The 15,153-nt window shown below is 34.6% G+C and overlaps 1 protein-coding gene across 4 annotated transcripts in view; it reads left to right on the forward strand.

Moving 5' to 3' along the window:
* The window catches only part of PCLO (piccolo presynaptic cytomatrix protein), a 331,372-nt gene that overhangs the window by 132,682 nt on the left and 183,537 nt on the right, over nucleotides 1-15,153 (forward strand). For all 4 annotated transcript variants that reach the window (XM_090135236.1, XM_090135232.1, XM_090135235.1 and 1 more), the window contains exon 4: nucleotides 9,482-10,624. In XM_090135236.1, coding sequence (XP_089991362.1) covers nucleotides 9,482-10,624 — 1,143 coding nt within the window. The remainder of the gene's footprint in view (nucleotides 1-9,481; nucleotides 10,625-15,153) is intronic.

Consider the following 15,153-nt stretch of genomic DNA (forward strand, 5'->3'; position numbering starts at 1 on the left):
AGTTAAGTACTTGAGGTAAGGCTGGATAGAGCTAGGAGTTCCAAAAGCCTTCCATTGCTTGAACATTTCCATCTTTCTCTGTAGCATTTCATTTAAAGGGTTGATCTGTTACTTCCATTACATAAAATATCATGAAGATCCATCATTCTCTCTGCTGACCCTTTATGTGACAGTTGGTGATTCTGTTGCTAGAAGGTGTAGAAAGCAATTATTCTTTGAGACTTAGTTATAATAAAGAGTATAAAAGGGCATGCTAGGGCTACTCAGTGTGTTTGTATAGCTGAAAAGGGTAATTGTAACAATTTTAATTTTTTATATGTATATATATGTAATTATCATCTTCTTATCCTGAAAGTACATACCAATTGACTAATGTTTTTCTTGAATGGACAGTGAATTATCAAAATAATGTTAACAACAACAAAAGCCCAACACATAAATCAAGTTCGTGTTTGTTTGATTTGCTTCCTGCTTTCTGGAAGTTGCATTAACTTTGAAGGCAATAGCATGAATGCTTGTAACTGTCAATACATGTTGCTCTACTTAACATGTGTACTTTTCTGCTAGAGAATGAGATTGTGATGCAAGGACAGATGTGATTCCCCTAAGCATCTTCTTGCTGTTCACCACTGCAGACCAAGAGTATACTGTAATTGCAGAACCATCTGCAGAGCTTTGGGGTGATAAGGATGGATTATTTGTTTGACTAGAGAAGAAGAGTTACCTGTAGAAACACTTTTTAGAATAGTATACTTTGTCAGAAAGGCCAATACTCAAAACTCAGTGGTAGCCTATGAACCTAACTCTTGAGATGTTCAGCTTGAAATATGAAAATAAATTGATATTGGTTTATATTCTAACACAGAGTCATAGTGCAGAATCTGAAAGAGTTGTATGTAAAGGTAAAAAATATAAAGTACTTAAGATAGATATTTTCCATTTGAGTTATAGAAATCAACAGTTGGATACATATTTTTATGAATCTTGGGAAATCAAGAAGACATTTATTAATTTAATTACTATAGGTGTTTTTTAATACTACCTTGATAAAGTTTTGACTATTAACAGGATTGTAAAAATTGAATTTTCTATATTCACTACTTAAAACTTCAAGTCATAGGTTTACAGAGTATCGTTTCATGTTAATTAAGGGGTAGTTTTATAATGAAATTCCTGTGGAGGCACCTTGAGATCTTTGAATATTATCATGGCAGCCAATGCAAACATGATATGTAATTGTCTAAAGGAGTTAGAATGTCACAATCTTTTCCCCGCCTGGTAGAAAAAAAAAAGTTTGTATTGCATTTCAAGTAGTGTTTGTGGGCTTCCATTGTAATTCAGAATTTCTTGAAATATACATATGGCTTAATCATCTCAACCTCACTGAAGTACTTGAGGCTCAATCATTGACTTCTCTGGCCTTTAGATGAAGCCCATATCTTTGTTTTTTTTTCCTTCATAGTGGTTGGATTTGCCAAGAAAACAGAAGAAGTGACCACCAGAGGCAGTGAAATGCTTGATGAGAATTTCTTTTTGTAAGATCAAAGAGGAAGGCTTTGGGCAACAGCGCTCGTACATCTAAACCTGCCAATGCAATGAAGGAGTAGTAGTCATGTGAACATAGGAAAGTACAGATAAATGCAGAGAGAAAATCAGTATGGAATCGTTCCCTCCCTTGACCAAAAAGAGCATTTATTTTTCAACACCTTTTCTTTGACAACTATAATGATGTATACAATAGTGATTTGTTTTTGTGCATTTCCCGCATAACTCTAAGCCTCTAAAGACCTTTAAAATATACATGGGCACTGTACACATAAAATTCCCATTATCTATCAAATTTGATCATTAATGTAAAAATTCTGAAGCAACAGAGTGGTTGCTAGAAAGATAAGACATTTTCTCAAGGTGTTGATGTGTATCTTGAAGTAATAAGAAGACTATGCCTTTCAGAGTTGTCATCACTTGAGGAAGCAGATTATCCTTGTGTTGTTGTGTTCAGTATCTCATCTGTTCAAAATGGAGTGGAATATTCAACAGTCCCATTTCTATTAAATAAAATTCCTGACTTGTGGAAAAAAAAAAACATAGATTCATCTGTACTTCTGTGGTAATCTTCTACTGCAGTATTTACAGCTCTCTTCCAAGCATTAACACTTGATATAGGATAAAAACAAAATGGTGACAGCAAACCAGCTGCCAATGTTCCAAGAGTAGTTTTCATTTTTTTGGGGAGTCAAAGCAAAATCGTGGGGCATTAGGAATAACTGTGATTGCTCTATTGCATGATCAAATAGATCATTTTATTTACAATTATGTTTTTAGGGGACATTCTTTGAAACCTTCTAGCTAAAATGTAACTGTTTGTTGTTCCAGGATATTAGTTTCTAGCACATTCACATGATCATAGAATAGTTGAGGTTGAAAAGGAAACTCAAAAGTCATCGTTGTTTTTTTTTTTTGGTCAGGTAATAACAATCTAGAGAATAACAAACTTGGGATGTACCAGCAGTGTGGAGACGTAGATTGACTGTTCAAAATCTTTTTTCAAGCACTGAAGTCTATTCAAGTCTATTCAAAAGGACAGAGTCCCTGAAAGATTGTTACTAAGCAAACGTTGAATTGGAATGGAAAACAATAAGCATGGGGAAACACAAAAAGGAAGGGAAGGTTCAAATAGTGATTGCTAACTGTTGTATTTTTTTCTGATGTCAGATGTCTGATTTAGTGGTCCTGTTCTGCATGTGTGTCCTTCCATCAGACTGTGCAGTGGTGGTGGACTTACAAGCAAAAACACTCAAATTGCAACAGACACACAGCAGATCAATCCATCTGAAGAACGACTCAGATTAAAATACCACTTCACAGAGATCTTTGAACAGTCTTTGCTGGCCAGGCAGTCTTCAGCCACGTGAAGAACCATTAGCTTGTCCTGCACTTGCAACAAACCATCACTGCTGCTGAATTGCTGCCATCCACTTCTGTGTATTTTGCTTTGTTTTCTTTTATTTTAAACCTTTTCATGCCACTGTTTTTCTTCTTAAATTCTTTTCTTGACAATGATAGTCTACATTTTAATTTTCTTGTATTCCCGGGCTTTTTCTCACATATTTTTCCTTATCTTAACAACGTTTATCTCAGTAAAGCTGAGTAGAGGTCTCACAGCTGTGCTGCATCAAACTAGGCATTGCATTATGAGATAGCTGAACTTCTGAGCTGAGGATTTGAACAGTCCCTTTCAGCCTTCTTTTCACAGAAAGCCTGCTCTGTAGCAAGCAGGACAAGAACCTCTCAAGAGGAAGACTACCTCCAATTCTGTATTATATTATAACTCTCCAGGGCTCTCTTCTCCAGGTGCATGTCAAGGCTTCCAAAGTCTGAATGCATGTTTAATTTCAAATAGCTAAAACATTATATAATTTAGGATAATTTTCCTCCAAAGGAGATCTGATTTTACTACCTGGCAAATCACTCTTCTCTCATAATTTGACTAATAATTTCATGGTGACACAGATTCAGTTATTTTTCTGGAACCTAGCTAGATTCAATGCACAAGAGTTTATCTTTTTTTACCGGTAAAATAAATTATGTTAAATATATATATATATATATATATTAGAATTTAATTGATGCCATTCTCCTCCAGAAAACACGTATTGAATTCTAGCATATGGCTTTTTTCTTCATCACAAGGATTAATTCTATTTTCTGTGAAGTTACTTTGTAAAACTTCGTAAGCATTTGGGCTGAGCTGTAATTACAAGAATCAATTATTCTACGCATTAAATAAGTGCAGATTTGAGTTAATATGGGTCAACAGTGTCTCACTCAGTTTGGACAGATGACATATATATCATAACTACTTGATATTGTTTTCATATTGCAACAGATCCTAATGATTACTACTTGCCATTGATCATGTGCTTTCCCCTCCAGTACGATGATTTCTCTTCTTTGTGCTCATTTGCTCTTGACATTTGCTTGTGTTCAATTTTACTATTATTAAAAAAAAAGAGAGAGAGATTAAAGCACGTGTTATGTGAATATTACCTTTAATTCTGAAGCCATTTGGAATGCATTGTGGATATCCTTTTATGTACAAGTATGCCAAATATTTTCTTGTTTAAAATTTCTTTGCAGAATTTGACTTAACTCAATTTTGATATTTTTTTCCTTCATCCCTACTTTTTACATTCTTTAAGAAGTCTGTTGCAGTGCTAATCAAGTTGTTTCTTTTCTTTCTTTCTTTCTTTCTTTCTTTCTTTTTTTTTTCCCTCTTTGTGGGGCTACTTGATTACTTTTTTTGTTCTTCATAAGTGGCCTGGGCAACTTGCTGTGCATAGCCTTTACAAAGCTGTCATAAAGACCTTGCAAACTCTCTATAAGTCTGTGAAAATAAAAACAAAATCAATTGAAAACAAATATTGTAGGTAAAATTGTCTTAAAATTGCAGGACAACTGGTTTATATTAGTATTTGTACCAGAATAAATGTCTGTTCTTTATATTGTTTTTTTTTAAGAAATACAAAAATCTATACATATCAAAGAAGTCAAAGTAACAAAGAAAGGGACGGAAAACTTGTATAAAGAGAAATGTATTTTAGTAATTGCTTTTTTCTTTTTTTTTTTTTTTAACTAGGTAATTACTGAGAGAAAGCATACATTTCTTGTCATAGCTGTATTCCATTTTTTTTATATTTAAAACATAGTTTTTGATAAAGATTCTGTTTGTCAATGTGGTTATTTTAGTAGCAAAATCAAAAGGAAAATATTTTTTCAGATATGTACTACTTTATCCTTTTTTATGTTCCTATATTGGTTTTATGATTTGATTTTAATGAGAGGAGAGGTGAGAAATAATTAGAAATGGATAAAGGTATACTCCATCCATGACAAAGTAGTTAGTTGTTCTCCAGATCAAACTAAAGCATTTGACTTCTGAGACCAATCAAGAAATGTTCTGTGGGATGCAGTGTTTATTTTCACCTTCTCAAATGCATTAAGTACTTTGAGTCGCTTTCAATTAGAAAAAAAATTGGTTTGCCAATTGATGTTTGCTAGGAATTCATAGTGTATTGGCATATTGCAATGTAAAATTCTTAATTGGCAGGGAGATTAAATGGTTGACTTTTCATAAGCGAGATCACACAGCATGTGTGGGACAACTGGGGGATCAGGTTTAGTCAGCACGGGTTCATGAAAGGCAGGTCTTGCTTAGCCTCCCTGATCTGCTTCTATAATTGAGCAGCTCACCTGATGGATGACAGAATGGCTGTTGATGTAGTCTATGTAGACTTCAGCAAAGCCTTTGGCACATTACACTCCCACAGTATTCTTCCTGGGAGGCTGGTAACCAGTGGCTTGAACAGCTACACTCTTTGCTGGGTAAAGGACTGGCTGGAGGGTCATGCCCAGGGAGTGGTGGTGAATGAAGTTAAATCCAGCTGGTGACTGATCACAATTGGTGCTCTCCAGGGATCTGTAGTGAGGCGTGTCCTCTTTAAAATCTTTATTGATGACCTGGATAAGGGGATTGAGTGCACTCTCAGTAAGTTTGCAGATGACACCAAGTTGGAAGGAAAAATCAATCTGCCTGAGGGTAGGAAGGCCTGTCAGAGGAAACTAGACAGGCTGCATTATTGGGCTAAGGCCAGTGGGATGAAGTTCAACAAGACCTAGTGGTGGGTCCTGCACTTTGGCCACAACAACCCCAAGCAATGCTACAGGTTTGGGGCAAAGTGGCTGGAAGACTGTGTGGAAGAAGTGGACCTGAAGCTATTGGTCAGCACTCATCTGATAATGAACGAGAAGTGTGCCCAGTTAGCCAAGAAGGCCAATGACTTCCTGACTTATCAGAAATAATGTTACTGGCAGGACCAGGGAGGTGATCTTCTCCCTGTACCTCTCTGATGAGGCCACACGTTGAGTACTGTGTTCAGTTTTGTTTCCCATGCTACAAGAATGGCGTTGAGACCCTGGAGTATGTCCAGAGAAGGACAATGAAGCAGTTGAGTGTTCTGGAGCACAAGTATTATGAGGAGCAGCTGAGGGGAGTGAGATTGTTTAGTCTATAGAAGAGGAGATTCACAGGAGACCTTATCACTCTCTACAACTGCCTGAAGGGAAGCTATGATGAGGTGAGGGTCGGCCTCTCTTCCCGCATAACTAGCAATAGGACTAGAGGAAATGGCCTCAAGTTGTGCCAAGGGCCGTTCAGGTTAGATATTAGGAAAAATTTATTCTCTGAAAGAGTGGCAGGGCTCTCAAATAGGCTGCCCAGGGAGGTGGTTGAGTCACTGCACCTGGAAGTGTTCAAGAAATATTTAGATGTTATATTAAGGGACATGGTTTAGTGGGGAAATATTGGTGGTAGGTCGACTTCTGGATTGGATGATCTTGTTCTTTTTCAACCTTGGTGATTCTGTGATTTTCAACTTAAAAACCTCTGAAACTGTGGCTTCTAAATACAAAGCAAAAGAACTGAAATACCTGCGCCCTTGCATGATATTTGCAGAATAGACCATTGCAGAGAATATTGAATGTATGAAATCCTCAAGATGATGTTTGTTTTTTTATTAAACTGAATGAGGAGAACTTTGAGAAACAGCTCCTTTGTCCTGTTCAGCAGTATGGGGTCGTTGGGATTATTGAAGACACAGGAAAAGAAGTGTATATTTAGAACATTAATGCACATGTGTATTGCTTGTGATACCAAGAATGTCTACTGACAACTCAGTAACTAAAGAGTGTGAATATTTCTGTAAAGAACTAAGAAAATTTATTTAGTAAAGATTGCTGAAGGAAGATGATGTCCATTTCTTAAGTCTTAATAAATTTGGGTTGACAGGCTAACTGAAAAGATAGCCTTAGGCAAAATTAGTATTCAGGGCATGAGGTTAACTGAGGAAACGTCAAGTCTAAAACTGAGGCATATGACTTCATGGTACAAAATTTAATTTTACAGAGAACCATTCTGACAGTGAATCAGGAGCTAGAGGGCTGGTGATATAAGAAGATTTTTATAGGTTCTTTTGTGATCAAATATCCTCATGATTATAAAAACTTAGGTTGTGTTATAAAGCACGTCTATATAACTTTAAAAAAGTAAAGTGAAAAGTAAATACAAAAATAACAAAAGTCCAGGAGCAAGGCTCATTAAATTGTTGTGTATCTGGACAATTCCAGGTCATCTCACCAGTGGTGCTTACATCAGTATGGCAGGGAGGAATGACCGGTTCTTCCGTCTCTTGGCAAGCGTTAAACTAAACATAATTTGCTAATTCACTCATCATCAGCCGCCTTTGTTCATCTTAATTATCATTATTTTTCTTTTTAAGAAGCTTGTCCTTGATGTGCTTAGCGCTACTGTGTGTGAATCTAAGAAGGGGAGTGTGAATGAACAGTATGGAGGTTGCAGTTGAAGAGATACTAAATGAGATAAGAGTTAAATGTGTTATGTGTAGAAAAAAACAGAAACCCTAGAAACTGGATAAATTATCAGGAAATAAATTGAAATTATGTCATGTGGAAATGGTACTATAAAAAGAAACTGTGTATTGAACGCCTTTTTCTTGGTTTTACAAGCTATTTGAATCTAGAATGACTTTGAATTAAAATTGATCTATCATAATTATCTACTCAACTTTATATAACAATCTTTGAGAAAAGAATAAAAAAGACAGTGAAATCAGTTCTTTTTTCATTATTCTGTTTATAATGAAATTTATTTAGTGCGTTTAGGCATTTTGGAACTCCTGATAATACTGCCACGTTAATTTTCATAGGTTAAGAGCAAATTTGTTTCCACATGTATTAATTCTATTTTAAAATTTTAAAAAGTGGTTCACAGCAAATTCTGTTACAGCAGATGTTCTTGTTGAGAAATGACCAAAGACAATATTATGACATCACCAAAAGTTAAGTACTCTTGGTAGGAGAACCTACCAGTTCTTTTACTGATATTAAGCCTCCCACAGAAAAAGTCAAGATTTATGAAATCAAAACTACAGAGGGGAGTCTGATACTTAGAATCCTGTAGTTCAGGCATTCTTTATTGCTACGGTTCAGAACTGGATTTTCAGTCTCTGCTTTTGGTGTTACATCATTTGTTACTTAATTAGTTTGTAATAGAAAATGTACGAGTGTTTCTGGGATATCACACTTCTACGCTTATTCTAACTAGATGCCTCATTTTCTGGGCAAAATTCTAAAATATCCAATAGTATATAATTGATCAGTCGTCTGTACTGATCAGTAATGCTATTTACATCATCAGCTATGTAATTACTATTAGAACAGTTTTGCACTGTTTTTCATGTATTTTGTATCCAGTAGGTTGCTAAGTTAACTAAATCAGAGAAATACACTAACTGATTTGGTGAGACAATCCATCGTCACAGTAAAAGGAATCAGAAACAAGCACTAAAATATTTTAACTTGCAGTACAAACCTTATATTTCATTTGCAAAGTAGAGATTCATTATCTATTGTCATATCCAGAAGTTTTGGAGCTTTTCCTTTCTTTTTAGTGCTTTTCTGTATTCCGGTACAAAAAAGACAAGGATCTCCTGGACAGAGTCCAGCAGATGGCCACAAAGTTGATAAAGGGCCTGTCTTATAATGAAAGGCTGAGTAACCTGCATCTGTTCAGCCTTGAGAAAAGAAGAGTGAGAGGAAATCTGAACAATGTCTATAAATATCTAAGGTGTGGGAGGCAAAGGGATGAAGCCAGACTCTTCAGAAGTGTGTGGCAATAGGACAAGGGGAAATGTCCACAAGCTGAAGCATAGGAAGTTCTGCACAAATGTGCATAAGAACTTCTTCACAGTAAGGATGATGGAGCACTGGAACAGGCTGCCCGAAGAGGCTGTGGAGTCACCTTCTCTGGAGATGTTCAAGATCCACCTGGATGCCTGCCTGTGCAATCTGGTCTAGGGAGCCTGCTTTGGCAGGGGAGTTGGACTAGATGATCTCGAGAGGTCCCTTCCAGTGTCTACAATTCTGTGATTGTGTGATTTCTGTCTTTAAAATTTCATTTTTCTATTCTAAAGAAACTGTATCTGAAACCTCACTACAAAAAGTCTGATTTCTTCTACGTAGTAGCTGGCTAAGGTCTTTTATGAAGATTTGTCCTTTTTTTTCCTGATTTTCTGGAAAGTAGAATAAAAAGGGATTGTGCAGAAGGGAACAAACAGTTCTTCCTTAGTTACTGCCATATTAACTTAAACTGCAAAACATACACTAAAATTCAAGAGAGAAAGGTAACTTCTAAAAGAAAAAGCACAGAGAGCTTGTCAAAGTTAGAGAGATTTACAAAGTTAGAGGTAAAGTTACTATTGGTAGATTGTAGAAGATTTAGAGAACAACATGTGTTGGAAATACATAAGCAAATTTTGTAGATAAAGATCATTAATATTTCAGGACAATGTATTTTACTCTTATGTTTTCATATAAGTAATTTCATATGTCTGTTCTATCACAGGTACAGGAATGGCTGTGCTTAAACTGTCAGACTCAAAGGGCAATGTCAGGACAACTTGGGGATATGGGCAAGGTGCCACTTCCAAAACTAGGCCCTTCACAACCAGTATCCAAACCACCTGCGTCTCCTCAAAAACAGCCTGTGCCTGCTGTCTCACATTCCCCACAGAAGACTTCCACACCGCCTACTCCAGCAGCCACAAAACCTAAAGAAGAACCAAGCGTTCCGAAGGAAGTTCCAAAACTTCAGCAAGGAAAATTGGAAAAAACATTGTCAGCTGATAAAATCCAGCAAGGAATTCAGAAAGAAGATGCAAAATCTAAGCAGGGCAAACTTTTCAAGACACCTTCATCTGATAAAATACAACGTGTCTCCCAGAAGGAAGAATCAAGACTCCAGCAAACAAAACTGACAAAGACACCATCATCTGATAAAATTTTGCATGGAGTTCAGAAGGAGGACATAAAACTTCAAGAGGCAAAATTGGCAAAGATACCCTCAGCTGACAAAATTTTACATGGAGTTCAGAAAGAAGACCCAAAACTCCAACAGATGAAAATGGCAAAGGCATTATCAGCTGACAAAATCCAACCTGCAGCTCAGAAAGAGGATGTACAACTTCAGGGAATTAGATTGTCCAAGGCAGTTTCAGCTGATAAAATTCAACATGGAATTCAGAAAGATGTAAGTCTTCAACATGTGAAAATTGAGAAAACTTCTTCAGTGGAGAAAATCCAACAAGAAGCTCAAAAAGAATCAAAACTTCAGCAAGAGAAGCTGCCAAAGACACTTTCAGAAGATAAAATTCCTGCAACAGTAAGTTCAGATCAAAAGAAACCTTTAAGCAAATCTGAAGAAGATAAAAAAACTGAGCTCCTGGAAAAAAGTGCTCCACATCTAGAGGACAAAAAAGAGCAAATTACAGCTGAGACAAAAGAGCACGTTACTGAACAGAAAGCGGAAGTTGAAGCACCTTGTGACAAACTGCATGGAAAGAAACAAGAGGATGTTAAGAAAGAGGATTTGACAACTGGAATTCCACAGATGGTTTCAAAAACTGAAAAAGCGGAGGAAGAAAAAACTTCTGTTCCAGTGTCACGTCTGCCAAGATCTGACCATGTGGAAGCAGTGAGAGAAAAAATAGTAAGTAGCTTTTTCCCTCTAAATGCTTTTCTCCTTTGTTACAATTTAGAATCCCATCCTGATGGACCCTGTCATTTACATCTTCCTGCTCTTTATTGTTATGGATGATTGGGTTGTCCGTATGAATGATACAAGATGATTCTCAGTGACAGAATTACTCTTGTTGAGTAAGAGTTTCACTAGTTAGTCTTGCTCTTTGCATGCAACTTTCCAATAGTTCTTGCATGATTTTCAGCTTAAATAGTTAAGCTTTGAAACTAAATCAAAATTTCTGTTTTATGGGTTTTCAAATATTTATTATTTCTTTAACTCCTTCTTTAGACTCTCAAGGCTTTGGAGTTTAATTGTTGAAATTGGAACATTTTCATAATTCTTAATCCCAAAAGCAAATAATTGATGATAAATTGCACAGTATTTTGAACTACCAAAGAATGATAAACAGTTTAGGAGTATTTTGTGATGCCTGAAAATGTTATGTTAAAGTACGCAGCCTTTACATCTTTTAAATGTTTCATGTGCTTATCCTGTGTTTAAGTAGTGTTCATGGTGAGCTCTTCATTCAGATCATTAGATGACTTTATAATAGAATGTGCTAGAAAGCTGTATTTCTAAATAAATTCATTTCCTAAATATGAAGTCAATAATAAGCCACTTATCAGCGGAAGTGGGTAACATAGACAATTTGTTGATAAATGACAATTGATGGTTGATTTTTTTTGTGCATCAGTGCTGAAAGTTGGGTGCTGAACATTATATAACTAAAGTAGGAAAAGGTTTAGGAGAAAAGTCCAATCTTGCCAAAATTATGTTTTAAAATAAAATCCATAAGAAATATCAGGTTTTTGTTTATTTCTTCGTTTGATAACCAAGGTATTTAGGCAGAAAATTATTAGGAAATTATACTGTGAAGAGTTCTGTTAAAGATTATTATTTTTAGAAATCATGTTTGCAGTCAGATACATTTCCATCACATGATGTGTTTATACGATACAGTGCTATCAAGAGATGCGATATCATGTGTTTGTACTGAGGGAACACAAATTTTGTTCTCAGCAACATAGCCAAAATGCTCACTTCTGAAATAAACAAGAAAGAGATCTAAGAAAATGAAATATCAGTTTGAGTATTTCATATTAGGAATGAGACTCTAGTGCAGCACTTCACAGGAAGAGCAAGTTAACGATGTCACCTTGGAGGCATTTTCATAGTAATATACATTAATATCCAGAACCTAAGAAATACACTTTTTTTAAAATTTTTGTTTTGTTTTTATTAAAAATTCTACTTTTTTGTGTTCAAAAACTTCTGTAGTGAAGAGTTTTCATCACTCTCTAGTCTTAGTCCTATATGGTCATTTTTGTATTCTATGAAGATAAGAAAACACATGACACTCTTGGCAAATCTAAGATACATATATTTGACTTCTGTCTCTGATAGCAACAGATTTTTATGGTAAATTATTTCTAATTATCTCTTGATATATTATGTGGTGCACACACACCTGAATTTCACTTTTCTTTCACTTAATCACTCTCACTGCCTTCTTAACTAACTTAATCAGAACTTCCTGAGTTAACTCCCTAGATGAAGTTTAACTTTCTTTTACTTTTGTCATTAGACTTTGAAGCACATTTAACTAAATTTTATAAAGCATAATAGTTTAATTCATAAAGGGATACATAGAGGTAATCTTTTAAGTATTTTTAAAATTAGAACACTCTCAAATAAAAAAGACCCCAAAATTGAAAGAAGGACAATTGAATAGCTATTTTTCCATGTACACAGACAAAAAAAAAAAAAAAAAAAAAAAATTGTTTCATTCTCCCTCCCCCCATTCCCCTATTTTCCCTCATTGGAAAAATCATATAAACAAAACATAATTAAATTCTAAACTTGAAATTTTGAAATTCTGGAGATAAAGCTGTTGCTTCACCTAGTTTATGCTTCAGGGCAGTAACAGTAACACTTTTTTTTTTTTTTTTTTTTTTTTATGTTCAGCCTACTTTACTTTAAACATTAGGTACAATTCTCTGCAAGAAAGCATGTGACAGAAATGGAGGCTGAAATAACAGTTTTGGTATCTTCATTGATACTGTTTGGATAATTAAAAGACAATATACACTGAAGATTATAATATATTTCAGGACAGAATCTTATGAAGGATTTCAGGTGTATTTCTAAATAATGATGTAAAGATGCAGCTAACAACTGTCTAATGCCATTTTATATCAAAACATGTGAAAATGGTGATTAACTAACTCTTGTAGCATCTCAGTGAAATAATTAGATAACATTATCCTCATTTTTCATGGATAAAAAAAAGTCAGCAACATGCCAACGAGGCTTAAAAGAAACTTAGAGGATAAAAATCTGTTACAGTAAAGTCAGCCTTGCAAAATGTCAGATCTCAATTATATTTAGAGATATGAGAACCTTTGAAATAAATGTGAGTTAAATATTGAAACGTTTTAAAGATTTGGCCTCAAATTATGGTTTAAGATATCATAATGCCATTTTTTCTTCACACAATTTTTTTTCCCAATAATATTTTAAACTGTAATTGGTTCAAAGAGATATAAAGTAACAAACTGTCTTTGCTGATGATTTACAGGTATTTTTTTTCTAATAAATTATCTTGTAATTACATGTGCAGTAGCAATTAATTGTCCTAACAAGGATGTCTAGAATTCTGGGACAGTTATGACATATTAATTTGTCAGTGTGTAACAGTTATCTTGGAACTCCCATTTAACATAAAGGTAGTTCATTATATTTAAATGAACTTGTTATAATAGTGTAACTTGTACATGTTTACAACACATCAGCCACATGATGTAAGTGCACTTATCATTGCCATCTCATGTTTACTGATGAATGATCACGTGTTTGGTTGAATACCTGGTTAGAAATTGTGATATTGTAATATATTTTAAATTGACATTATAATGCTCTTAATTACAAAACGTGGGTGAGGGAGACAAAATAAGTAAGAAGTTTGTAGCCAGATTTTTGGGCTCAGATTGTTAAATAAATTGTTTTGATAATATAAAAAAAAATTTAATAGTTTATTCAGTCAGAGACAGCTTGCACATAACTATATTGCTTCTATAAAGAGAATGACCTTTTCAAAATCATGAGTTCGTCTGTACAATAAATTTTCTGCAACAGAATGTAATCCGTTACTATTCCTTTATTAATCTTACTGAATTATAAGTAATTTTAAAAACTGACAAGACTTCTTTTACGTCAGAGTTTTCTTTTAAAAGAGTTCTAACTTCATTTGATAACCAACTGACCACTTTAAAGTAAGTTAAATGTCACCCATTTTCAAATAAGCAAAAACTTCTTTTGTGAAATAGTTTTATGATATACTGTCACCATCATTGTAGAAATGCCACTGGAATTGTAGGAGTGCATCCAACATTAGATCATGTTTGCCATTAGTACAAATTAAAAAGGTTGCATTAACAGCAAAAGTTTTTTCCTTATTGATTCAGATACATTTTTCATTCATTTTTCATTCTCTAACAGTTGTTAAATGTATGTATAATCCTTAGAAATGTTGTTTCCTCAACAGTTTTTTGTTTGCCTAAAAATCTTATGTTTGATACAGTTTGTTTACAAGTTTGTTGATGTCTTCACATATGTGATGGCCAGTCTTATCCGAAATAGATTACTACTCATTGAAAAGCAGATAAAGTTAATGACAATTCCTTTATCTCAGAATGCCTGAAGGAGGAAAAAAAATGCATAAAGCCAAATGTTGCTTCTCATAAATTGCATGCATATTATCTTAAAAAGTGATGTGAAAGATATTTTTTGCATCAGACAACTCTACATATAAAAAGGATAGAAAATATATTTGTATAACAGTAGCCTTGAAAAGCAAGCTGGATTTTCTTGTCACATTTATGCTTAGGGAAGTCCCTAACTACTATAGAACTTTTTCTTCTCCTTACTGTACAAATAGCAGTTTTTTTCCAACATTCACTATCTTATTATTTATAGCAGTGATGTTATGGCATATACAGTTCATCAATATATCAGGCAATGGCAGCACTCAGTTCCATCTTGTCTTGTTTGGGCATTGAGTAGATACTACACATTGGGCACATAGATAATGTTACTATCTCAGATTAGGAGAATGGCTAAGATTGTTCCATGCCCACTTGCCTGTTTATTTCTGAAGTTAACTACTTATTTAATATGTTCTGTCTCATATGATTTTTAAGTCATTTTATCACTTCATCTTTCTGTGGAACTCTCACTGACTTACTTTCCCAACTTGGGCGCAGTCTGTCCATCAGCTGCTAGGAGACTTTCTGAGCTTGAACAATGTTTGAATTTTCTAGAAGCTAATCTAAATTGATGACGTGCATAATTGGGTATGTCTTTGCAAGTATAAACATATTAGAAACAAAATAACAATTGCTGAAATTGTAATGGGGGTATGATATTTCTAGATGAAAAAATCCTTTGGTTTTAACTGAAAACATATTTTTAAAAAACATATTCCAATAAATGTCCCT

The sequence above is a fragment of the Phasianus colchicus genome, chromosome 1, assembly GCF_987193195.1.
Source record: "Phasianus colchicus chromosome 1, bPhaCol1.hap1.1, whole genome shotgun sequence".
In the NCBI taxonomy this organism is placed as follows: Eukaryota; Metazoa; Chordata; class Aves; order Galliformes; family Phasianidae; genus Phasianus; species Phasianus colchicus.